At 52.3% G+C, this 27437-nt stretch overlaps 1 protein-coding gene across 4 annotated transcripts in view; it reads right to left on the bottom strand.

The window, feature by feature from the left end:
• Positions 1 to 27437, bottom strand: part of raraa (retinoic acid receptor, alpha a) — a 162890-nt gene that overhangs the window by 15334 nt on the left and 120119 nt on the right. For 3 of the 4 annotated variants that reach the window (XM_086141085.1, XM_086141087.1, XM_086141086.1), the window contains one exon: positions 1436 to 1584. In XM_086141085.1, the coding sequence (XP_085997211.1) occupies positions 1436 to 1584 (149 nt within the window). Of the gene's footprint in view, positions 1 to 1435; positions 1585 to 21760; positions 22917 to 27437 lie in introns of those variants that run through there. The other variant, XM_086141084.1, reaches the window with a different exon arrangement.

The raw sequence follows: 27437 nt of genomic DNA on the forward strand, positions 1-27437 counted from the left end.
TGAAATTCATTCATTCATTATTCGTTCATTATCTACACCGCTTATCCTGCAGTCAGGGTCGCGGCCCGGAGCCTATTCTGGCCGTCGTTGGCCGAGAGGCGGGGTTCATCCCGGACCGCTCGACAGTCATTCACAGGGCCGCTTATAGAGACACACAAGCGTTAGCTCTCTCATGTTGCAGCCATTCACTCACTTGTCTGTGGAGGTTCTAAGTCATCCAGGTCACGGGGAATTCTTGAAGAAATCTTCTTGAGGACGTTTCAGACCTGAAGGAGCCTCCCGGATGAGGGTTTAAACGCCTTCAAGTGCAGTTGCCATGACGAGAAGATTTCGACAAGGATTCACTCGCTTGTTTACGTTATCATATGGGCACACCACTATTCGCCCTCTCGTTCGCTCGTCTGGGAAGTTCGGGGTCTCCATTGAGCGTGCATGTTTTTTGGGGCTTTTAGAGGAGGAACCCCACGCAGACACAGGGAGAAACATCCAACATGGAGACTCCAAACAGAAAGGCCACCTGACTGAATGGATCCAGGGACCTCCTTTCTTCAAGGCAGAAGCGCTAACCGCTAACCGCTGCGCCATTTGTGTGCTTGAAATCAATTCACAGCTAAAGAACGCACGATTACCAGTCAAACCTGTCTGGCCTTGAAATTACAGATATCCCTCCTCCTCTAACAGCTCTGGCTCTTTGGAGAAGCCAGATAAAGGAGTCCTCACACTAACAGGACAGCAGGAACACGTCCCCCCCGCCCCCGCCAATAAACTGATAACGGAGCAGATGGGAAGGCCTTGAGCACCTGTGTAACAGAGCTGTATTGATAACAGATGGCAGATGCGGACACGTCAGCAGACCTGATACCGGCGACCGAGCGGGGAGACAAAGTTCTCGGCGCCCCGCGTTGCGGTTAAACGGCCCCCCAGCGAGCACCTTATCTGATTCTGCAACGTCGGGAAAGACGCCGGCCGCCGGCCGCGCGAGAGCGAGGATGGCGTCGCCGATTAGCACGGCTCAATACGGCATCCAATAATGCCTGTGGTTGAAAAACACGGGTTTGACTCAACTTCCGGCAATAAATTTAAGGGATAATCGCAGACTCCCGCAGAGAATCCCCGCAGGGACGAAAAATACTGTGACATGTTCGGGGGAGACGTGCAGGAGAGACTTCCCAGCTAACGTTGCTAGCATATCTACATGTTTATGTAACTGTGCTATGCAGGTGCACGCTTGATGCGTTAACCCGCGCCGTACTTTTGCGTGACGGGAGAGCAAAACATGTTTGTTGCACTGTCGTTGCATTGAGCAAAAGCCATTCCTCTACTCTCACTATGGCTTTTGCCACGACACTGAAAATATCGTCATTTCCACCGGAGACGGTTCTTCTTCGCGGGGAAAGTCGAACGTCGGTTGCACGGCGGATCCAGAGAGGCTTACCTTGCAGCCTTCGCAGGCGCTGACACCATAGTGGTACCCTGAGGACTTGTCCTGGCACACAAAGCAGGGCTTGTAGACGCGGGGAGGCGGGGGAGGCGAGGGCGGACTTGGCACTATCTCCTCTGAGCTGGTGCTCTGGGTCTCTATCGCTGTGGAGAGCGGAGAGCAACAAGAGGAGCGTTAGCCGACGCGGCCCAGATAGACGCAGACAGCACGATCACAGCGAGACTCCTCAACACACACACTTCTCATCAAAGCGGCGATGATGCATTGTCTCGGGCCTCCGTCGAATACACTCCGAGCGCAAATTATAGCGTGTGTGTCTCGCCTTTTGTGCCGGGTGTGTAACTTGTGTGGCTCGCAGGGTTGAAAGAGAGTTCTTACCCTCTTTTTTTTCTTGAAAAATGGCCCCGAGTGCTTCTATTTATTTTCATATTACCCGGTCTTTTTAAGTATGAATGTTTCGAGAGCACCTCGGGAAAAAGCACACGCTGTACGTTTTTTTTCGGGGAGAGAAAAGAGGAAAAATGTCCGACACGCGCACACAGACACACGTCATCTCCTTTTCTGATAAATACAATTTACAGAGAGGGTGAACAACATGTTCGCTCCCGTACTCCGGTAAACATATCGGGGCTGGGATGGCAGGGTAAGACCCCAACCCCCATCCCCTGCGCCGCCGCCGCCGCCGCCGCCACTGCTTTCATGTAATATGTATTGGACTTTGACCTCAATATCCTGTGTGTTACCAAACACGGATCTTAAATATAAAAACAAACATCCGCGGCACAGCTCTGCAGGCGGGTGGCCGGCGAATAATCACGTCATAATCCCCTCCGCCCCCCGTCCGTCCGCCACGGGGGGAAGGCGCGGTGGGAATCTACACGCCGTTGGGGTTTTTAATTAATCCACCTGAGAGACCCTGCTGCAGATCTGCATATGGATTCCAGAGAGCGAGTGCTGCCATCAAACCGGCGTATGTTCCATATACATGCGAGCACACCGTACGCATCTTTCCGGGCGTCATCAGCTCAACGCGGGAGGGATTTGGGAAGCTGACAAGCAGCTTGGGGGCTGCCCGCAGCTCCAAGCTCCTGTGCAAATAAGCCATCTATATTTAACGGAGCGGGCTGTTGCAGCAGGCCTGTAGTACACAGCGGGGGGAACGCGCTCCACGTGACGAACCCCGCACTCACACTGGATCCCGAAGCCGTGCGCAATTGTAAATGTGCTGCATTCTGGGCGATAAAAAGCGAGGATGCGGTCCCCCCCCCCCCGCCCTTTCCTCGCTTTCTGCGTCCGTCAAGCGCGGCAAACTCGCTTTCCTCTCCTTTTATAGTGTCTGTATTTCGACCTGCCAATCTCCGTGTGCGTGCGGCAGATGGTGCAGGGGAAGATTACATCCGACAACAACCAAAATAAACCAACCTGATGCCCAGATCTGTTTAGGGCTTCCTGGAAGAGAATAACACACTCGGGCAGCGCGCGTTGAAATGCAGCGCCTGCACACACACACACACACACACACACGCATGCAGAGGGGACCTCAGGTGAGCCGAAGAGTCAAACCGCGACATGCAAACATGCAACCTCTGCAGCTGGAGCAACTTTGAACAGCACTCGAACCTGCCGGGGCTACGACGACCTCTTCAGAGGAGCCGGCCTCTTCGCTTTAAAAAAAAAAAAAAAAAGGGGGTGAATTTTTTTCTTCAAGACATATGAGATTTATTTGCATTTGTGAGGGGGGAGCGGCGCTGGGATGCGGGAGATGAAGTAAGTAAATCACGAGAGAATGAAAAAACACGCCGCCGAGGCTGGAGACGATGTGTCTGAACAACAAAGAAATAAAAAAAAAAACAAAAAAAAAACGTAACGCACGATGCAAACGGCGCTGGCTCTGGAGCTGAGAGAAAAAGATGCATTACTTTTTCTTTCTTGTTGCGAACTGCACTTTCAGGGGAAAAAAAAAAAAGGGAAAAATGGGTCCAGAAATAACATGCAGAGTGAGTCATGTTAAATGGCTGCAGCTTTTAGCCAAACGACAGCAAGAGAAGTTACACAAAACAGAAAAAAAGGCACCTTTAAATTTCAAACAGCGAGCAGGGACTCCCTGAACTCTCTTTTATTTGTGGGTGTATTTTGGAGCCGTGCAGTCACCAAAAAACACCCAGGTCAAACAAATGAATCATAAACAGCCTTACATAACTGGGCATATTTTCTCATTAGGCCCCCCCCCCCCCAAAAAAAAAACCAACAAAAAACCCCATTCACAATTTTCAGGGGTTCCCCGCCCCTCTTGATGCGGACTAATTACAATCGCGCATTATTCGGGGCGACGGCACATCGTCAAACCAACAGATGTGATGCCGGCACGCAGAAAATATCTATATTGAAACAGCCGTGCTGGACGCACAGACAGACCCACACAGACCGCTCAGTCTTAATGAGAGCATCCATGGAAATCTGGGACACAAGGACGTGAGTCTGTAAGGGGGCTGGCGACTGTAATTAAATACAATGGCTGGCTTCTGGAGCCTCGTCAAGCTGAGACATGAAGCAAAACAATGGCGGGCCTGTGGACGGAGAGGCGGAGAGGCTCAGCAGAGAGGACAGGGCTACTTAGCCTTTCTGCAGCCCTCACCCAGGCATTATTCAACACCGTCCCGCATCCAAGCTCTGATCATCGCACAACCGTCGCACAAAACTGGCTATTGTGCGATCCGCAGATTCATACGCAACACTGGAAAAACTGACTCACACTAGCCTGGATACCTTCCCCCCGTAGCCTTGCAACACGCCCGCCGCCGCCGCCGCCGCCGAGGACGTGTGTGTCTGGAAAAGAGCTTTTTTGGACCGGACTCCATCCAGAGCCGGCAATATCACCGCGATAAATAACGCTTGAGCAACGCCGAGATCCTTCCTTCGCCTCGGGGAGTGACGACGCAATGACATCTTAGCTCCGCGTTGGGCTCCGGCGCGGAGAAGCGCAGCCCTGAAAATGATATTTTCTCCAGACAGAAAAAGAACAATTTTGTTTTGATAAGCGCTCTATTGCGCGTCCGGTCGGTGCCGGTCCAGCGCGTCGCCGGGGGAGCGAGCGAACGGCGGAAGCCAACGGAAAGCCGACGTTACGAGAGCCTCTGCGCTTTTATTAACAAATTCTCGACTCGTAAAATCCCTCTTTAGATATTCCCACTACAGAGCGGAGAGTCGGACGACCCCCCGCGACGCACACGCGCAGACATCCCGTAGCTTAATGTAGTGCGCCGTCCTCCAACCGGTGATTTAATTAAGTTCAAGTGCGAGTGGTTTGTAACGGCGTGCTTCGGATCCACTTTGCATACATCACGAGCCACGAGTGCACTTAGGGAAACGCCGCCGTCTCACCGCCGCATCTCCGCCAGGCAAATTACCGGCGGAGCGGACCTGAACGCTCAAGAGGAAACCCGTGCTGATGAAGAACCGGTGGAAGCCGCGACCCTGATGTTAGCATGTCTGGAGAACGTCAGCCCTTCAAAAGACCGTAAAATGCAGCACACACACACACACACACACACACACACACACACGCTCGCCGGGCCATTATGTAGCTTCCAGACTGTCTCGGGCCAGTGCTGCCGAGCTGATCTGAGGTTCAGCTCCAGGTTAGTCCCCCGAGACTTGATTACCTTCATCCCCACTGGTTTACTGGGCCCCAGCTGTGAAGCATATTAATGAGATTTCACCATCATTAAGGGAAAGCTAACGACGTTAGCGGGCCGGCTGGGCTGCGGTAAAGAGAGAGGATGAAGGCGAAAGGGGGCGGCGGCGGGGGCTCCGACCGTCGTATCTACGCTGACCTCCATGAGAAGCATCCGAGACCTCCGTCGTCCAGCTGGACGGCACGCGAGGCTTCGCTTCCACGCCAGCTTAAATAATGATTGCCGGGTTGGACGGCGGAGCGGCCTCGGAGCGGGAGGCCATCTTGGAATATCCGGGGGGGGGGGGGGGGGGGGGGGGAGGACGGGCCGATGCGTCGTCCAAGTGTGCGAAAACAGCCTCGGCGGGGCTCCTCGTAAATAATCAGAATTTATTCTGGTTTCCATCTCGGATATCTCGGCAGGGAAACACACACACACACACATGGACGGACGGACGGATGCTTTGTCAGCACTCTCCAATTACCGATGAGGGAAATGGGACTGTTTCCTTGCTTACAGGGAAATCCTGCTATTCTCTACCAAAGCGTCACAACAGCTCCCTAAAAATGTAGCGGCTCTTCTGTTGGCTGCCTTCGCGCTCATTACCGGCAGCAAAAGCCACGCATGCCATCTGAATATGAGACCGGGTGGGAGCGTGCACGCACGTACACACACACACACACACACACACACATACGCACCGCCAGGGCCTGCACAGACTGACAGCTGTAAGGAGGGGGGTGTGTTTGTGTTTAAACAGAGAGTGTGAACAGTTATTGGGCGGGAGAGGGAGAGGAATCTGGCGGTCGCGTAGATGGCCATGAGTGAAAACACACACTCGCACACACTCGCACAGAAAGGCCGGAGGAAGTTGACACTGCGCTGAACGCGGCGGCGAGCCCCACGCCTCCCGTCCAGCTGAACCCTCCTCTCATTTCTGCTCAGCGCCGTCCCTCCCTGAATGACACGAGCCAAAATAAAGTGCTTTTTTTTCACGTCGGTTCCAGAACAAGATCGTCTTTCAGAAAGAAAAGGCGTTTTTTTTTTTGCATGAATTCAGTAAAATAATACCCCGCTCGTGTCCAACGATAAACCTGCTCGGCGATCGCTAACGTACCATTTCTGACAATGCATGCAAAATAAAACACCGGTGACACTTATATGATTCGAGGAGATCTAAAACCCAATTTTGAACAAAGCAGTTCTAATACCAACAACTAACATTGTTATTTAAATTGTCGTTCAGTTCTGGTTGTGTATTTTTCACCCTGATTCTTGTTGCTGGTGTCTATTTATTCGCGGATGTCTTGCTATCTTCCGTCTCCTATCTCTCCATTTATATTCATATTTATTTTACTTTTTCATAACTGTTGTAAAATGCTATATGACGATTGTATAACGCTGCTGCGACAAAGGAATTTCCCCTATGGGGATCGATAAAGTTTATCTTATCTCATATGAAATTTTTATTTACGATTTTATGCAACGGGGGACGCAGACGCGGACGAAGGTCAAAACATCAAAATGCTTATCGAGCGGGCGAAAACGTGCACGTTGCACGGCTTGAGCTTTATCGGAGGTGACGGAGGGGAGGGGGGGGAGAACGCATGAATTGATACAAGCGGCGTTAATGAAGCTATTTGAAGCCGGCCCGCTTGTGCACACACATCGCAGAGGTGTACAATTATACGTGTTTGTGTTTCAGCGAGGGTGATTTAGGAGGATTACCGAGGATCCCCCACTTCCAAGCTGCACGCCGGCTAAGCTGCTACGTGTTTATCTTGCAGTCTCGGCGCATGAGAGTCGGTGCACGGTGCAGCCGCGCGACGCCAGAAACCCGCACTTTACTTCCAAAGTGAAAAAATGTGCCACTTTCGATAATAGTTTTGGTAAAAATTCAGGCCCGGCGTAATATAGGGTTTCCGATAGTCACGTTTTATTCAATAAAACTGATGTCATGGCAGTTGTAGCATTACGGAAGGAGGGGTATGCATCAAGCTGACAACTTAATCTGATTCTTTTGTAATTTTCTGTGGCTAAATGACATTTATCAGAGTTATGGTGTGGTCTGTGTTTCAAAGAAATGACAGCCTGCTATTTTGCAACCCGTCGCAGATTGTCAACTTTCGCAGAGGAGGGAAAAAAAAAAAAAAAAAAAAAAGAAGAAGAAGAAGAAATGCATGTGACAGCTCGAGCGTCGGAATGTGTCGGGGGAAACCGCACGAGGCTCCCGAATCTAAATTGTGATGGATAGTGGCCCAAATTGGGACCGAGTAACTCTTGCACCGGGAGCGCAACGGCAAGGAAAACACACACATGTGCGAGTGATAGATGGGAGTCCGAGCAGAGGCCGAAGGGCAAGACGCTCCAGAGCGAGGAGGCTCTCCGGCCCGCTAAGACCGTCCCCCTTCTGAAACACCAGGAAATGGCGGTGTTTGTCTTGGGCCAGAGACGGGGGGGGAGGCACGAGGGTTGTGTTCAGAGGGGGCGACTCGCGGATTCTTTTGTATCTGGGGAGATACGCAGAAATCTGGGCGGTAGAACGCGGCAGCCGCCCCGCCGCTCGTGCAAATACGCGCCTCGGAACGTAGCGTATGCGCGCGCCGAGCCCCGTGCGTGCGAACGGCCGCGTATTCACGTCCGACGCCTGGTTTTTATCAGATCGTCGGCCCCCTCCGTGCTCCGCAGCCCCTCCGCGGGGCCTCAAGATAGCTTCCCTCTGTATAACAACACACCAGGTTTTGCTATCAGCGCCGGCAAACGGGGATGCGACGGAGAACACGCGAGGACAAACTGGGGAAAGGGAACTAGAAGAAACAAGCAGATGGCAAAGGTGAGTCTTGTGTTTGAGCAGCAGCCTTAGCTCTTCTATCCTCTGCATCTCCCGCCATCTAGAATCCCGATGTGACTTCCTGGCAACCCGAGAGTAACACGCCGCAACGCTCCCCAGCAGCCGTCCGGGTCCGGCTGACTGACAGCGGGACGATGTGAGCTGGCACTCGCCCCGGGGTGACCCAAGGTATTTAGAACGAGCTGATGTTCGGGACATAGCCCCCCCCCCCTCACCTATCGGCCCGAGGATGACGGCAGAGCAGTCGGGCAACCTCTTAACACAAGTCATATTTGGGTAGATGCTCCCCCCCCCCCCAAAAAAAAAAAAAAGGAAATCCAATCCACCGAGTGTGAACTCTATTAATCATACCGCACTGTCAGAACAAATGTACCGCTTCAGCTGTGACGAACCCCCCCCCCCCTCCAAAAAAAAAAAAAAATTCAGCTCTGCAAAAAAAAAAAGGGAGTCTTAATAGAGACAGCAAAGCATTTTCTTTGAGCGGGTGATGATTATAGATGGGACCTTCTGGGTACGAGATCAGCTCCATGGCTCGACGAAGGCAGTGTTCTCGATCTTCGTGGCCCGGAAAGAGAAAAAAAAAAAAAAAAAAGAAAAGAAAACTGCCCGGCGGCGCTGAACGCTGGCCGGTCTGGGTCAGACTCAAGAGTTGACGTAATCATTTTGTGACAACTTCCATGATGACGTAAGTTCTGCTGGGAGACGGGAGCGGGGCGGCCGCAGGGGTGGGGGGGGGGAGACCGGCTGATGGAGGCAGAAAGCAGAAGAAAAAGCTATCTGAGGATGGCGGTCTGCTCGAAAGCGAGCGAGGGTGAAGGCGCCGCCGCCGCCGCCTCCCTTTTATCAACTCTCGGTGCAAATGAACGACGAGGGAGGCCTCCCGTCACCGGCTCTGAGCTTCCCGCCGCCGAGAAACTAATGTCTCCCACAAACGGCCTCTAATGCGGCGGCTCCGGCTGCGAGGACGAGCTTCATGAAACATTAAACCTCTCCCGGCCTGGAAATCGGTTAATTATAGAATTGTGCATGAGTGGATGACGGTGCGTGATGGTTCTCCCCGCCACGCCGAGACTCAACCTGGATCCGCCCCGGCCGGAAGCTGAGCACACACACACATGCACATATACACACACACGCACGGTATTTATAATGCATTTCAAATCCCTCCCAGGGTCGACCGCAACGGCGGCTCGGATCAGCGGCCTGAAAGAAACCCCGACCTTCGAGTGGGAACAGACACTTCATCAATAGCGCTGAGAAAACTGTTCAGGAACATCGATCCTCTTTAGCGCCTGAACGCACACACACGCAAGCGCGCATGCGTGCGCACACACACTCCTATCACCTTTGATGACATTGTGTGTTGCATGGTGAACAGGAGTGGTGCGTTAAATCGTAAGTTTAAGAGTGGATGTACACGTGAAACAGGCTATATTTGGCATGCCGGGTGTCTCACACACACACACACACACACACACACACACACACACACACACACACACACACACACACACACACATGCGCGCATACACTCCTATCACCTTTGATGACATTGTGTGTTGCATGGTGAACAGGAGTGGTGTGTTAAAAATCGTAAGTTTAAGAGTTGATATACACATGAAGCAGGCCATATTTGGCATGCCAGGTGTCTCACACACACACACACACACATGCGTGCGCACACACACACACTGCTATCACCTTTGATGACATTGTGTGTTGCATGGTGAACAAGATTGGTGCGTCAAATCGTAAGTTTATGAGTGGATTTACGCATGAAGCAGGCCGTATTTGGCATGCCAGGTGTCTCTCACACACACACACACGCGCGCACACACACACACACACTCCTATCACCTTTGATGACATTGTGTGTTGCATGGAGAACAGGATCGGTGCGTTAAATTGTAAGTTTAAGAGTTGATATACACATGAAGCAGGCCATATTTGGCATGCCAGGTGTCTCACACACACACACACACACACACACATGCGTGCGCACACACACACACACACACACACACACACACACACTCCTATCACCTTTGATGACATTGTGTTTTGCATGGAGAACAGGATCAGTGCGTTAAATTGTAAGTTTAAGAGTTGATATACACATGAAGCAGGCCATATTTGGCATGCCAGGTGTCTCTCTCACACACACACACACACACGCACACACACACACACACACACACACACACACACACACACACGAAGAGTGCCTCTCTGTGTTTGAGGGCCAAAGGACCTTCAGGAACGCTTGTGCTGGAGTGTTTGCTCTCCGTCACTCTAACAGAGAGGTTATCTGCACGTTGATACTCGCTAATCCAATGTGACTGGCGGCAATGGGGGCTGTTCTTAAGCGCATATTCAACGGCGGCGGCGGCAGAGGAGGAGGAGGAGGAGGAGGAGGAGGAAGGTCATAAATATGGAGGGGACGGGAGGGAGGGGGGCATTTGCATGAGAGGGATGAAGTGGACTTTGAGGGGCTCGGAGGAGGTGAGGCGAAGAGGGGGGTAACAAGGGATCAAGAGGGGTAAAAAGGGGAGGAAAAGAATAGGCTCACGCGGATCTGGATAGAGGAGGGGATCACCAGGGACGGGCTTTATCATGTTAAACTGCTTCTTTCCAGCCGTGTTCCCCCCCCTTCCCTCTGTGGAGAACACAATAGTCAATCACGGGGGAATAGATTACGCCGGGTTTGATGTTCTCAACTTCAGAGCTGGAGCGTGACCGTGGAAGTTGGGGAAGAGGGTCGGGAGCGCGGCGCGTGCGTAGCGGCGTTTAAAATAATATGCCTTTATCTTCAAATCCGAACCCCACTGATGTGGATCGGTGGAATCGTCGTTAGCGGTTCGGGCTAGTTTGTCAAACACCGAGACGCGAACGCGCATTCCTCTGCTGTACGCCGAACCCGCTTGGATAGCGGCATCACATAAATTAGCGTAAAGCGCAAGTGTCAGGTTCTCAGATGAAAGCATATTATTGTGCACGTAAAAGGAGGAATTTGCGAGGGAAGACGCAAAAAGTGTGCCATTATCTTGTCACTCTTCTGTTAAAAAAAAAAAAGCTTGTCGGCGCCGGAGCCCAGGGGGCGTCACGAGGTCAGCGGAAAGGTTAAAATGGCCGAAAGACCCCGAGGAGACACCCGGTATATCAGGAATAACGGTGGACGCGCACGAGAGAGGGGGGGGGACGTCGATGATCTCCGCGGCGCATTCGCCCACTCCGGCCCGCCGCCGCCGCCGCCGCTCGGCTCGCGCGCCCTAATGATGACTGATGACACACATTTGATTCAGCCGTCTGATGCGCGGCGTCTGGGGGCTCCTTAGTGGAAGATTTGGGCAGAGCGAGAGGGAAGAGCGGGTGGGCGGGGAGAGGCAGACACATTTGTCTTTTACTGTCAGTGTTAATTTAAAAAGATGGAAAATGGGGGGGAGAAAAAAAAAAAAAGGTGCACGTCGATAGCGCCGGGAGGTTAAGTTACCTCTGCGTTTAGGAGGGGCGGCTGATGGGAGCGGGCAGAGTCATCAAGGAAGCACAGGGGGGACGTTACTGGAATTTAATGAAGGACATGTTTAGCTTCCTCGGGTAAGGGGAAAGCGTTTCCCTCCGCTGTGTGTCTCTGTGTGTTGTCTGTGCCTCTGCAGACACCAATTTCCTGCATGGATCCCTGACCTTTCAATGTAGCCTGAAGGGAGCCATTTGATCATCACACACACACACACACACACCATTTTCTGTGATATTGTTGCCACCAGTGGGCCAACTGGTTTCACTCAATGCTTGTTTTTTTTGTTTTTTTTTTCACACAGAATATGGCAATTTTGTTGAATTGTATTTTGTTCCTAATATCCTTGCAGACATGCACAGGCGCTCCGGCGGCCATGTTGCCGTGCAGAAACAATGGGCGGCGGTAACCTCTCAGGTGAGCCCGCCGTCGGCGCTCCTTTTGTTTTCCCTCCCTCCGGGGTACAGTTGACCTCCGACTTTGAGGTCAAGCGACCCGGGACTTGTTACGACCCTGCGAGCGAAAATGGGGGGGGGGGGGATTTTGGGAAGCTTCGCCGCGACCCAATTCTCCGTAAGAATGCACACCTCCGACAGTTAACTCCGTCCATTAAGCTAAGTGGGACCCATCACTTATTCAGCGCTTTGTGATGTATAATTCAGAGGATAACGGGTCGGTCGCGAACGGCGACGCGCACAGGTGAGGACGGAGAACGGCTTTTTTCCGAACGGGTCTTTTCATGTTACGCGTCGATTCGGTATGTTTTTTTTTTTTTTTTGTTGTTCCGTGTAATGAGATTCATGTCGATGCGTCATGAATAAATGAGCGCCGGCGGCAGGAGAGGGCGGTTACACGGGACGACCGGGCGGGATGAACACCAAAAAACGGGATGATACGGGGGGGGGGGGGGGGGGTTGATGTGACGAGAAGGGTCGTAGCATGAGATCCCCATCGGCGACAAGGCTTAAGAGCACCGAAAACAGAAGGGGACGAAATAAGGCTGCGTGATCGAGACAGGAAAAGATCATGAAACATTAATTCTGCCGCTCTAATACATCTTGATTTCTATCGCACGCCGAATTAAAAGAGCGAATGAGAAGAGGACAGAAAATGAGGCCAGTGCATTAAATGTGCTATTCCCCCTCTTCTTCCCCTACTTTGCAGCCGAGGGTCCCGGGGGAGCCGGAGATGTTAATACAGTTATTAAGCCTCTCCACTGAAGTCTGCTCCACCTCCTCAACCCTCAGCATCAAGAAGCTCTCTCTGCCTGCCAGGCGGCGGGCGAGCTCGCCGGCTTCCACAATGAGATCAAACAGTCCCGAGCAGGCCAGCTCAGTGGAAGTCAGCGATGGAGCTTCCCGCTGAGCTGCGAGGGCAGGCGGGGTCGGATACTCCGAGCCCGAGGAGCATCCCGACAGGCTTTAGGCGGGTATGCTTCAACCTTGCGCTGGTGGTTCTTCCTCCTTTTAAGTCAGCTGACCAGGATTCCCATGCATCTCCTGGCGGTGTCGAGGATTACCGCCATGAAAGACTTCGGTAAGCGTTCGCGCGGGAGAGGATTTCTGCTCCCGTTCGCTCCGAGGTGCTCGTAACCGGAGGTTTGTAAGAGGTGAACGATGAAAAAGGAGCTCGGGGTGGCCGGGGTGGACCGGGAGCCGCTTTCATGTGCGAGAAAGGGGGGAAAAAAAAAACAAAAAAAACGAACCCTTTTCTCGGGAACACGCATGGTCAACGCCGCGGCGACACGCATGGAGGTGCACGGGTCTAATCGCTGCATTACATCCAATCCATAATTCACATCTTGAAGGGGGGGATTAGTGTTGCCACTCATGCGGGTGTCTAGAAGGAGCAAATTTGGGCAGCCATGCAGACTGCACGCAAGGTGCTCGGTAAAAGAAAAAAAAAAAAAAAAAAAACAAGGGGGAAAGTGCCGTCAAGCTCCGTCTACACCTGGCGTGCGCTTTAGGATTCAAAATGGCGTCGCTTCCAGTGGCGGAAACACAACTTGGCAGCAAACGGAAAAGTTGTTTACTCAGAGAGGAAGACGAGGTAAAGACAAATGCCATAATGTGCTTAATAGGATGAGGATATAGGTCATTCTGTCCCGGGCTCAGGTCGCCCGTCGGCAGCGGCTGGACGCTTTCCAAAAGCTTCCCATCGGTCATATAAGAAAACTAATATGGAGGCGACCCCCTCCCGGCTCCTCTCTGTGGGTCCTTCTGTTGCCTTCCCTCTCTTATTCTTCGCTTTCTTTCCCATTTGCTCTCCAAGGCTCGCCGCTCAAAGGGGGAAAGGGCAAAAATCCAGAGGCCCGAAATGACATTAAACCCCTTGAAAGGCTCCACAGAGATTATTATTTGAAAATGCCAGCTCTGGAGTCCAACCCCCTCCTCCTCCTCCTCCTCCTTCTTCTTCTTCTTCTTCCTCCTCCCGCACTCCCTGAGATCTCTCTCTCTCTCTCTCTCTCTCTCTCTCTCTCTCTCTGTCGTTTTCTTTCAGCTGATAGGTGCTGACAGGCCAGACACAATAATCTCACTCCATTGTGGAACTGATGCAGCGGCAGCAACGCCGTGCAAAGGTTTCCCACGTAAAAGCGCGAGGGCAGAGCGGGACGCCGCGCCAGGAAGAGCAGCGACGACGACGACGACGGCGAAGAAACAGAAAAGAAACCGGATGCGTGAAAGAGAGGGAGAATTGTCGGACGTCCCGGTTGAACCCTGCTTTTCGGGATCGTCCGCAGAACGCAGGATAAGCGCTATACATCATGACTTCATGAAAGTCGCTAAATATCCGTGATCCAAATTCCCGGCGAATGAATCGTCCCCTTCCTGCAAAATCAGCACACCTCTTTTAACCAACAATCAGGTTGCATGCACACACACACACACACACACACACACACACACACACACACACACCTTGTGTCACCAGTGGACGATGTGTGTCACCCCAGCTGGCTCATTTTCAATTCAGACCCATCTGTGTATGAGCTGTTTCCACCACAGAGAACCGGCATAATACGATTGCATTTTCATTTTTTATTCCCAGAAACGACGCATCTCAGCATCTGACGGCCACATCGGCCCCTCTTTACGGAGAAGAGCCTCGATGGAGGTCAGACGGTGTTTCTGTCTGGCGTCAAGGACCCGCTTGATATGTGAACACCCCGCGTGGTCCTTTTTATAAAAAAAAAAGACGGTGGCGGCGCAGTTTCCTCTGCTAACCTACACGTGTTTGCCGTTTTCGAGCCGCGGGGCGTCTCTCTGGTTCGCACGATACCGACAGAACAAGCGGGGTTAAAGGGAACAAACGGCGTGTAACCTGAGCCGATCCGCCTCCTTCATCTGAAAAGGTTTCACCGATCCATCAGCGTCCGGGACGGCGTTCGTCCCCTCCGCCTCCGCCGCATTCTGGCAGTCTATCTCACCGCGCTCCCAGGTGGGCCTTTAAGAGTCAAATGTCAGGGGCCGGCGTTAAAGCGAGACACGCAATGAATATGAAATGATCCGCGGCGGCCGCGGAGGAGGGAGCGGCGTCCGAGAGAACACCCGACGTATCCGTATCCAAAGCGGCCACGAATCGAGATTCCCGGATCGTCTCCGGGCCAAATATAACCCGGGCGGCTTCTCGACAACAACGGTGACGGAGCTGAAGTGACGGGATTTTAACGTGATCGTCCGCCACCTGGGAGCGACCTCCTTCGAGCGGTTCGTCGCAAACAACAGGAGGACTTTGTTTGCAAACGTACAAAAAACACAAAGGCGCGTCCCGGCTGTTCATTTTTGTCCAGGCCGAGAGAGGGGGGGGGGCACAGACACTCCTCGGTCGACGTTGCTTGCCGAGACGGCAGCAACACGGGGCTATTTTTTTGCCCAGACAGCAGGAGAACTGCAAGCCTCTTGTATTTTTAGCACACTAAACTCTACCCTATTTTCTCAGCCGGCGCGCACTTGAAATAGGACGGCATTCCATTATGGTGTTTGGTGTGTGTGTGTGTGTGTGTGTGTGTGTGTGTGTGTGTGTATGAGTGGATGTCCAGGGCCACAAAGGTGTCTCCAATTTGATATCGGCAGAGATCCGGAGAGGAAGGTCAAAGGATGAGCGATTCGGAGGCGCCCTGGGAGAGTGTGTGTCTGCAGGAGGAGCAGGAGGAGGCACTGGTTCTCCACAGAAGACAAAACAAAGAGACACTCCATGGATATATGCAGATATATGTGTATATACATATACACATATATACATATATATATATATACACACACATATGTGTATATGTACATATACATATATATACACACACGTATATGTATGTATATATATATACATATATACACATACATGTGTATGTATGTATATATTCATACACATATATACGTATATATACACACACACTCACATATATATATACACGCACATACACACATATATATATACATACACACATAAACGTATACATGCATATATACGCATATATATATTTATATATACACACACAAACACATATATACATACATACACACATCTATATAATATATATATATATACAAAAATGTATATATATATATGTGTGTATATATATATATAGATATACATATACATGCATACATACATACATACATACAAACATACATATGTGAACCTATACATACATATAGGGGCAGGGAGTGTTAAAAAAAAAAAAAAAGAGGAAAAATTAGATCAGGCGTGCATTTGAGATTAATCGTGACAACGACCGCCCAGCTTAGGCGTGTGATGCGGGGCGGGGGCGGGACGCCACGGCGGTGATGGGAAACAGAGAGGGAACGAGATGGAGTGGAAGGGAGAAAGGAGACACTTTGGGAATGAGAATGCCTCATAGATGAATTCCTGGGTGATGAATGCCCCCCCCGGTTCAATACCCAGATAAATTTATATGTGTTCCATTATGAGAGGGTGGGGATGAAACATGGAGAGAGGGTTTGGAGACAGGAAGGAAGGAGGGAGGCCGAGGGGAGACAAGAGAGAGCCCTGGCTCGGCGTGCGAGCGTGAGCTAGCCATGCAGAGCCCATTGCGAACAAGCCATCTGCAGAGATAAGTAAAGGAGTGATTACAACAGGCCCGGCTCAATTTCTGACAGTTGACGCTTGGCTGCACCCGTGAAGCCGAATTGATTTAAATGAAGAAGCTATGAATATTTTAGAGGGCAGAAACCCCCTTTAACCTGAACTCTTTCAACCCTCCCATTCCTGTGCGTACACACACACACACACCCCTCTCCCCCCTCCCACACACACACACACCCACAAACAAACACACACGCACCAGGATAAACACAAGCTAGTGTAATTATTAATAGCGAGATTATGGCCCTATTGTGTCACTGTCTGCAATCAGCTGCCTTCTTTAAACCCTGATGAATCAATGACACTGCCTGGATCCTTTCTGTCTGCTCTGCTGTGTTCATCAAAGTGGGCTTTGCAGAGTACACCGACCCTTGTTTGGGGATTTACCGTCAAACCAAGCTGGTGTGCAACAGCACTCTCCAACTGATGCCTGCGGCTAACTCTCTACAAACAAGCTGGGGCCCATCGGTGGGTCGGAGCATGTGTTTGTCTCCATGAGAACACTGCCCAGGAAAAAAAAAAAAAAAAAAAAAAAAAGGCTGCATTTCTGACATACTCGAAATGAAAAGATGCGGCAATATAAAAAAAAAAAACGACGACGCAATATGCCAGAGTCAGGGAAAAAAAAAAAAAAAAAAGAAAGCTTGCCAGTCAGCTGAATCATTGTGAGCATCCGAAAGCCGCTTTCCCACAGCAAAGTTCCAAAAAACAAAGTTCTGAGAACTATCACGCCCAGAATTTGGCTCCGGGAACCAACGCGCTCCGCCTTTTAGCTTTGCGTTCCCGCGGGCGGTAAGGGACGTGCACGGCGGCACGCTCGGAAACAAACCGATGATAACGGACGACCAGCGTTTGGGTCAAAGTGTTTTTATCTTCTCCCTGCACTGCGAAGAACCCTGTTAGCCGTTAGCTAACGCCATCCGACCAAAACGCAGATGTTGCCAGAAGAGCTCGGACTTCTTCCTCGCCGCTTCCGTCCATTTTGTTGCGAGAAAACAGCCGACTGGCGACTGAAATAGCTTTTAAATACCGGCTGCGAGAAGAATCTGGTAACGGGCGTGGCATAAGAGCGCCACGTGACCGTGCCTCGGAGCGGGAGCTAATACGGTTCTTGGACCCGACGTCCACTATGTCGGCCGCTCTGGGAACTAGAAAACCGATAAACACCGACTCAAACGAGAGGATCCGTCAAACTAGAAAAGGCCAGCGAAAGCGCGCTGACTCGTCGGCGAGGATTTGGGAGCGAGTGATGGCAGGTTGTGAAACGTCGCCCCGCGGCTTTTTCGCCAGGAGAGCAACGGAGGCGTTGAACTGCGTTCACCCCCCCCCCCCCCCCCCCCCGCCCTCCACGCCATTACAGACATACCTGGACGACAAAATGCGTTATTGATGTTCACCCGAAGGTGAAAGCGGGGCGTGTTTCTGTGGACTTAGGGATCTCCATCTCCCCTGCGCACAAACACTCAGGCCACTAAATCACTGTCACCATCGGCTAAAAGGGGCGAGGCAGATGTGGCGCAATAAGGAGGCTGTCCGACGCTTCCTCTCCCTGGAAGAATAGGGGACCTTGTCTTTATATCCTGCCAGTTCCATCAAGTTGGGATCATCTGGGTCTTGTCCAAAAGGCCCAGGAGGCAAAGAGCGGTTTTCATCCACCCGTCCCATGTGCGGGGGATGTGGAAAGAACAAAAAAAAAAAAAAAAGGCCGCGCATAAAATGCTAGAATGCTCCGGGGGGAACTCGGCGGCGACAAAAGGCAAACACGGCAGAGTTAAGGAATATTAACGTCTGGGATTTGCATTACTGATTCATAATCGGCAAAGTCGCAAAACCGTAATTTCGCTGGAGTCGTAAGCGGCTTTGCCAGAAAACCCTCAGTAGATTAATCAAGGAAATAAAAATTGGTACATTATGTTCTGCAGAAATGAGATCGCTCTCGTTCCGGAGGTTGTTTTTGGACGCCGCCGCTCCTTTGGAGTCGGGAGCCGGCGGTCGTCGAGCCGGCGACGTTCGCGGACGGAACAGGCCTTCCTCTGTTTGCGCGATTTGTCAGTTTTTATTCCCACGTCTGAGCACATAATAGACAAATCAAATCTGCATTTGTGAACAAGACGAGGGAAGACATATTTGGTGCAATCCAAAGTCACACGCATTATTGCGTGGCGTTGCCTTCCAGCTCAGGACACCCTGGAGGAAATCCGTGCTTCACAGCCACAGTCGGGCTTTCGCTTCGGTTCCGTCGAAAAATTCCAGCCCGTCTCGTGCCGATTTTTTCCCTCTCTCAGCAGAGAAATAATAAAATACCATCTGTTTCTTCTTCCTCGGCCTCGTCTGCGACCCGGCAAAAGGACTTCCGCTCTTAAAATACCAACAGTCGGATTAAACCGCCGGTCAGTCGCCCCGCCGATACACAGCTAGCAGAAGCTAAGCTACTCCGCCGCCGACTGACACGTTTCCTTTGTTTAGATGCTCTTGGAAAAGAAAGAGGAGGCTGTCCTGGTGGCCTTCCATGCTACAATCTCCCCTTCCCTTTATCGCCCCCATCTTTTTTTTTCCCCCTTCTTTCTACTGTGTGACAGTCATGTGAACGAGGCCGTGCACATTCTTTCATGCATGAGCCCGTAGCTGCTGGAAGGGTTCTGACAGGTGCTCGCTGGATTTTAAGTGCATTTCATCCTCGACGCCAGGCCGGGACCTTTTTTTTTTTTTACACCATATCCCATAATTTCCGGACTATTGAGCGCACCTCAATATGAGCCGCACCGGCTAGCAGATCGCTATCTTGGGCTTCCTCCAACAAAACTGTCAAAGTTGTCTTTTTTTGTGTCAGAGTTGAACGGTCTCAGAATTCCCCGATCATTTCATCAGTCCGATGGGACGATGATAAATGTTTTAGCGGCGTGAAGCTTGTTAGCCCCCCCCCCCAACCAAAAAAATCCATATATTAGCCTCATCGCTGTTTAAGTAAAAAAGTCACATCTTATCGTTTGGAAGTTACGGTAGATTCCGTGTTGCAACTCCGCATATAATCGCAAACGACTCACAGCCGGTCGATTGCAAAGTGAAAACAAGGAGAATTCTGGGATCAGGAGTTCAGCCTTGGCTATGCTATCGTGAATCACAACCATATTTGTGAATTCAGCGCTTCGTCATATCGTACTGCTCTCCAATCAGCTCCAGGCGTGGGGTCTGTAGTCCGATAGCACCCGCCATCTTTGTAGTCTCTCAATCACAAGTAAGCAGCGCCACAAACAGCATCCCGATTCCTTTTAACTCAACGCTCGACATTGTTTTAAGGCCTGTAACAGGCGTTTTTTTCCAGCGTGGCCGATCACACGAGACCCTCGGTAACCGGCAAGGGGATCATTTGCTTTCATGCGAAGCGGAAAGATGTGCTACCGTGAAATTTTCTGCCTGAACACGGAGGCGTTTCTGTAGAAATTTGCTGAATTGTGTCGCTACACTCAAAGATAGCGCCGGTTACACTGAAGATACTGGGCGGAAGGCGTCCCGCTGCTACGCTAGCCTGCTAGCATCCACAAGCAGACTATCTCTGAAGGCGTTTTGCCGCTATGGCCGATCACACAAAACCCCCGGTAAACAGCAAGGGGATAATCTGCTTGCATGAGAAGCGGAAAGATGCGCTTCCGTGAAATTTTTCTGACTGAAAACGGGGACGTTTATGTCAAAATCAGCTAAATGGTGTTGTAACAATAAGAAAAAAGGAGCAAAGATAGCACCGGTTGCATCGAAGGCTTCCTGCTAGCCTGCTAGCATCCAAGAGCATAGACTATCTCTGAAACTATCCGAGCCCTGACACGGGTTTATTTTGAAACGCGATGCTCGGCATCTAAACGGTGGTGTATCTCTGCACCTTCGTGCAGAGGAGAACATACCAGGAGACCACGGTTTCGGACCGTCCGACTGCCTGTCTGTTTACTCCCGTTACATATCCGACCCCGATCACCTGATGGACCTCCTGGCCACGTGATCGCCGCGTAAACCGTAATGCACCAATGCACCCCCAACACCCCCGTCCAGCAAGGCACTGAGGAGCTACAACCTCCTCCCTCCCACACACACACACACACACACACACACACACACACACACCACCCACACTCCCCCTGCAACTCCTGCATTGAGCAAAACAATGTGGAGTCGAGTAGAGGGATCAGAGGTCTTTTCCTGGGCCAGACCCCCACCCGTCCCCCTCCCTCAGACAGGCTCACATGGTTCGAATCAATGCCGCCGCTGGAGCTGTTTATTGGGCGAATTCAATAATAGCACTCGCGCAGCTGCTTCCAAAAAAATGTTTTGTGATTTGTTTTTTTCAAAATCGGGCGGAGGGGATTTGAAACGCCTTGGACCAGACATCAGAAACTCCTGTTCGGACCCCCTCCTCCCACCGCCCCCGCTCGCCATGTGTTTCTATGGTCCCCCAGAAGGAAATTGGCCCTTAAGAGCCTGTGGAGATTCTTGCCTTTTACGCTCCCTCAGCTGTGAAAGACAACAGGGTTATCTCCTCCATAAAGGCCGAGTCAAGCTTTGTGCGCGGCGCTCCCCCCTTTTGAGGGGAAGAAAAAGGGCACTTTGAGAAGACTCCGACCGCAGCAGATGCAGGAAACATGAACAAATGACGCGACGGCTGTTATTTTTTAAAGAGTCACCGGTTTGTGCATGGAGGGGGGGGGGATAAGAATCAGGGATGTGGAAACGCCTAAGACGCACTTCAATAACCAGCAGGGCCAAGTATTAACTGTGCACCCCCCCCCCGTCCTTTTCCACTGGAACTGAGGAGTTTTTGAAAAATCCTGACATTGGCGCCGTGGAAGGAGGGTGCAGATTACCCAGAGGAGGAAGAGGAGGAGGAGGAGGAGGAGGAGGGGTGGCAGGAAAGTTTGATCTGATTAACATCTGCGAGCCTTTGCAGAAACTTGTTTGCATGAAAGCATCTATCGCAGGAACCACCAGACAAGAACATACCCGACGTGAGCGCATAGCGGGGGAAGGAGAGGAGTGCAAGCCGGAAAAGTGGGTCAGATATCTGCATGAATGTCGTCGGGGAGCCCGGTGGTGGAGCGGAGCATGCATAGGGAGGTGGGTGGGGAAGGAGGGGGGGGGGGTAGAACCGGCGCCTTTGCACGGAGGTCAAAACGAGGGTGGAGGCGACCTACAGTGGTTGGAGCCGTTCCAGTGCTGGTTCCTGATGGACGCGCTGTAGGGATGGGGGCCCCCGGGAACCAGTCCCTTCTCCGGGATCAAACATCCTCTGCTCTGGTTGTAGTAATCCATCATCAGGAAGGGGTTCGGGCTGGGGTTCAGTCCCACAACGTCCACGCTCTCATACATCATACGGACCGAGGAGGGGGCGGATGATTCAAATTTTAAAAAAAAATAAAATTGAAGAGATGTAGATTTTTGAAGTACGAGGAGCCGCCGGTGGAGGGAAGCACATTCGGCTCAGGGGGAGGGTGAGGGGCCCGGGGACGGAGGGGGCATCCGGCCGTGAGGCATCCTCTCTCTCCCGGCAGCGGAGGGAGCGAAGGGTCCGGAGCCCTGGAGCCCTGGAGCCTGGATCCTGGAGCCCTGGAGCCTAGGCGGCCGGGAGGAGCGGCTCCGAGGCGGCGTGCATGGTGTCCGGCGCAGTGGAGTGTGTGTGTGTGTCGTGGGGGTCGGAATGTGAATTCACACGCAAAAAAAAAAAAAAAAAATGAAAAAAATTAAAAATAAAACAAAAACACGAGAGAAATACAAATAAATAACAAAGAATTTTTCTAAAAAAAAAAAAAAAAAAAAGTTAAAGCTGCACGGCCGGGTCCGGTCGGCCTGGATCGGACCGGGAGGCGACGTCGGCGGCTGCGGGCTATCCGCGGAAATATAAAAACAACATGGATACAATCCCAGAGAGGAGGAGGAGGAGGAGGAGGAGGAGGAGGGAGAGGAGGAGGAGGAAGAGGAGGCGGATCTCCTAAGTCTGCGTGGAAAAAAAAAAAAAAAAAAAAAAAAAAGGGGGCAGTTATCGAGTGGGATAAGAGAGCGGGATCCCCGGCCGCGGCGCAGCCGCTCGGCGCGCACCGCGGCTCGGCTTCCCTTCCGCGGGTTCCCCCCTGGCCTCTCCGGTCCGAACCCCCGCCCCCCGCGCCGCCGCCGCCGCCGCCGCCTCCTCCCTCTCCGGCCCGCCGGATCCGGATCTTCTCACGCTGTCCGCGGCGCCCCGGATCCCTTCGCAGTCGGCGGACGCGTCCCGCACACCGAACCGAGCGGCGATCACGCTCTGCGCCGCCGTGACGAGGCGCAGCAGCTGAGGGGCTCTGGCTCCTCCTCCGCCCTTCCTCCTCTCCTCTCATTCCTTGCGCCTCCTAGTTTAACCCCTTCGTGGACGATAGTGTGTGTGTGTGTGTGTGTGTGTGTGTGTGTGCGCCCCCACCCCACATGGAGGTGCGTGGACTTTAACCAGGGATGTATCTGAGGACATGGCTGTTATATAAGCCCCCAGTAATGAGTGCTTCGGATCCGCGTTCAGACTTTTCACAATGAGTGCACAGTCGGGCCCCGGGAGCTCCGATCTGACTCCTCATCCGGACTCCTCCTTCCGACTAATTTGACCCTTTTTCCCACATGCCCTCATCAGTCCGGTCCGTCTCTCCTGCACCAACCCCCTGGTCGCTGTCTCCCTAATTTGCCTAATGCTATGCGGCTGAACTTTTCCTGAACCCGGGGAAGTAGGCAGCCTCACCTCCCGGTGACCCGCCGGCTGACTCGGATTCGCCTCCCCGACTCGTTCCCATCGCGCGTTATCCACGCACACCTTGCGTCCGACGAGACCGAGTCGGCGCCGATGCGAACCGTGGCGAGGGGTCGCCGGCTCGCAAAACGAATCCAGACGAGTCGAGCGTCCCCGAAGAAGGAACCTACATCCGAGCCGTCACGGAGCATTTGTTTTTATATACTGTATTTTGGAGTTTTTCGAACGGTCTTTCCAGGACGTGCGTGTTTGGAGAAAAACGTCCGAATTGGCGCCCGGTTTCAGAAAAGGATCATCCGATCCGCCGCCCCCTCTGACTGTGACACTTATTTAAAGCAGGCCCGAGTGTGTTTACCCGGAGTGATAAGGGAACAGTGTGCAGGCCCGACTGATAGCGCAGCCACGCATTCCTTGACGGACGTGCCGTCGGAAAACGCTGTTTTTTTTCCGGGATGTGTTTTGCTCCCTGCGTGGGGGGAATCCTCCGCTCCCTGGGCAAATACCCCGCGATCGGCCCGCGGATCTTAACAGAACCCGGCGCGTTTTACCCAGCCGGTGGCTCCGTTTGTAAAAGTTGGACCCGGCAGACGGCCTATTTTGGCCTAATTCTACTTTAAGGGGATTAAGACAATAGCTTTAGGCGCATAACTTAACATTTTTAGGCGAAACCGATGTCGCCCAGGGCAAAAAACGGTGAAAACGTATTTATTTATCTCCCTGGTTTGGTCAGATCTCAAAAAGTGTTCCTGGAAAACACAGGAAAGAGTTTTTTTTTTTTTTTTTCCCCTCCCTCGACGTCACGCCGCGAAAACCTGCGAGATGAAGAGCGCCGGCGGCGTTGCATAAAAGTCCGGGGCACGCCGATGGCGGGGGCCGATTAAAGCGCCAATCAGACGCGGAAGCCTCACAGAAATAGACGCTTACGTAAGTGATTTAGAGCAAAGCTGAAATTGAGAGTCAGGTTGGGAGTGGGTGGAAGGGGGGCAGGGTGCGGGGCTTAGAAGAGAATTCAAAGAGTTTTATGGTTAAGGGCAGAGAGGAGATTGCTGGCTGGACCTTGAGGGTGTCAAGCTATTTTTACTGCCCCGACTCCACTTCTTTCTTGGGCCCAATCAGGGGTGCGGGGAAGCAGTAAAACGCGGTACCCCGGCCGCCCCGCCCCCCTCCGACAAGACGAGCCATCAGGTTAAAACAAACAATGGGCCGTTATGTCGTTTGGATTATTGTGCGTGGTAAAAGAAAGAGGCCGAAGAATGTCTTCTCCGCAAATGTGCGAAGCGGAGAGGCCCGCGAGTGTCTTAGCAGACCCTCGCCGCGCTAATGAGCCCCGGGATTTCTGGGCAGATGCTGGAGACGATCCATCAACATCTGCTCGCGTTCCTGCACTCCGGAGACGCCTCCGTGTCAAGCGCAGCTTCCTGCGCGGGGGTGGGAGGTGCGGGGTTTACTGGAACGCCGTAAGTTCGGAATCGCGTAAAAGAGAAAGGCGGGCCGGATCGGGCCACCGTTAGCCACAAGACGAGGCCTGACGTGTTTAGGTTAAAATAGGCAAAGACTAATTTTAGAGTTCCTGTTTGCCTGAGCGGCTACTACACAAACACAAGCGCTAGCAACGCCGCCCCCCCCCCCAGCTCTCCTGCACATGTGCTCGCAGATGGCTAATGCTAAAGAAGTCGGGGCGGGCATCGCCGAATCTAAAGTGGCAACGCAGAGGAAACTAGAGAGAAACGCAAAAAAACAACAAAATCCGCGTGTGTCAAGCTGCAGGTTAAAACGCGCCGGATGCGTGACGGCGGCACAATCCCAGCCCCTCGCCGACCGCCGGCTGGCGAGGAAGCCTCCGCCGCCGGTCTGTTTCCGCCATGCGAGTCCACCGACGGCGTCTATTACCGCTCCGCTCCCTCTGCTGCTGTCAGGGCTTTCCAGAACGCGTGTTTGTTTGCACAGCTGGTTTTGTGCAACCCGTACAGGCAGCGCCAGCCAAGCCCGACAGCTGTGCTCCCCGACAGCCAGCCAACGGGGTAATGGGGGGCCCCGACCCCTTCCGATGTGAGAACAAGCTGCAGTTATCAATGAACGCAGGCCGCCGCTTCCACCCCGACCCGACGTCAAACCGCTCTACGGATCCCGCGGCGCCGCTTTCCCCTGCATTCGCTCCGGAGACACCCCTCTTAGCGGCGGCGGGGATCTTTTGAAAGCGACTCCCCGTCATTATCCCTTTAATGTCTCCCCGACAGCAGATTCCAGCATTTATGGTACAGGCCTATATCTGCCCATAAAGCCTTTTATTGTTTAGACCCACTCTGTGGCGGCCGTAACCTGGTTTTCTCATTTTTTATGGGGACCTTCGCTATATCACAGGACGGAAGGGGGCCGGGGGAGGACAAAGCTGCCCACCATCGGTGTTTACCAAAGTACGGCCCGCTCATAAATCCATCACGGCCGGCGGCAATCTGGAAATACCTCGGCGGAGGGCGGGTGAGACGGGTTGGGGGGAGGAGACGCGGCTTATCGTACGGCCCGTAATCGTCCGCACTATTTGGCCTTGAGTTAGAGAGCCCATCTCGCCGATGATCATTAGGTCTATGTTCCTTTGCGTCGAGTCCATCACTCAGCGAATCAAGAGAAAATGGCTATGGATGTTACCCCGGAGGAAGGATATCTCAATATCAGTCATCCAGAACTTCAAATGGCCCCCCATTAGCTGCCGGGAACAGGGGGATGTTTAGCACGCGGGAACACGTGGCTAATTCTATTAAGAAAGACAAGAGGAGCGGAATGGAAAAGGGGAAAAACATTAACCGACGACGTCTGGGAGAGGACGTTTAGTCGATAGCGTCCGCCGTCACCGGGAACGTGCTAACGCGTTTTTATTTTTTATTTTTTCCCTCCCGAATCTGAAACCGCGCGGCGTCCGTCTCGAAACGCCGATTCCCTCCGCCTTCCGGGGGGGGGGGGGGGGGGCGAGGGATCAACGCAGACGTGGCTTGAAAAGAAGGGAGGGAAAGCGATGTCGCAGACGGCGAGATATCATTCGTTTTCGTCGCTTATATGGGTCAGAGACGCCGCGCTGGCGTTCCTGACCCATTTAAGGGCTTTTATCCACAGCAGTCATAAAGAACATCTTTAAAAAAACACTTTCGAGGCGCCGTTTAATCTGGAATACAGACATTCTGCCTAGTCTATTCTTCTTCTGCTCACTTCAGGGGCCACCTTAGCCAATCAGCTTCCTTCATCTAACTTCCTGTCCTCTTTCCCTCCATCCATAAACCTCCTCTCTGGTTTTCCTCTTGACCTTCGACCTCAATATCCTCCTACCCGGATCTTCACCGTGGACTCCCTCCCTCCACATCTTCATCTCCGCTGCCTCCAGCTCTCCTTCTCACCTTCTCCACCTTTCCTTTCATTCCGGCTGACACTCTTTTATCACACCTGACACTTTTTCTGCCCGCCGTTCTGGATTTTGACCCCAAGTACTAAAAATCCTCCGCCATCTCCATCTCCCGTAGCTTCACAATTCCACGCGGGTCCTTCTCATCACGACCGTCGTCCCTCTGCTTTCCGGGTTTCACCTCCTCCTGCCTTCGGATCGCGATGTCGTCCGCAAACGTCGTTCCCGAGGTCACGTGTGAATTATTGGTATTTAAATAAAAAGGTGGAAATCGTTGCAATTGAAGAGGTGAAAAGCTACAGATGGAGCGGTGAGGGAGGAGACGTTGATTCACAGCCACAGACGCTGCTAGGAGTCACTAACAAATTAGCATTGCTGATGTAATTACAGCTCAGTACATTCTATTTACGTTTGTATGATTTCATTTATTTCTCAACTGCCCCGTACGAGGCGGCCGTCTGACCGCCGATTCGCCTCCGTGACTCCGACCGGCGGGTTCGCCCACAAAAAGAGACGAAAATGAAAATACGCCGCTCACAAAAAAACATAACGACACAACAAATTCGAGTCGATCACACTTCTGTGAAATCAAAGCGTCCACTTAGGAAGCAACACTGATACATTCAGACTTGTTTTATGGACATCGTGAGTTTTTCCGCTTTCATTTTGAGCGTGACTCCAAATCCAGACCTCCATGGGTTCAGAAATGTGATTT

Source organism: Fistularia commersonii, chromosome 33, assembly GCF_037954325.1.
Source record: "Fistularia commersonii isolate RoL2024-O1a breed Wild chromosome 33, RoL_Fcom_v1.0, whole genome shotgun sequence".
Classification (NCBI taxonomy): Eukaryota; Metazoa; Chordata; class Actinopteri; order Syngnathiformes; family Fistulariidae; genus Fistularia; species Fistularia commersonii.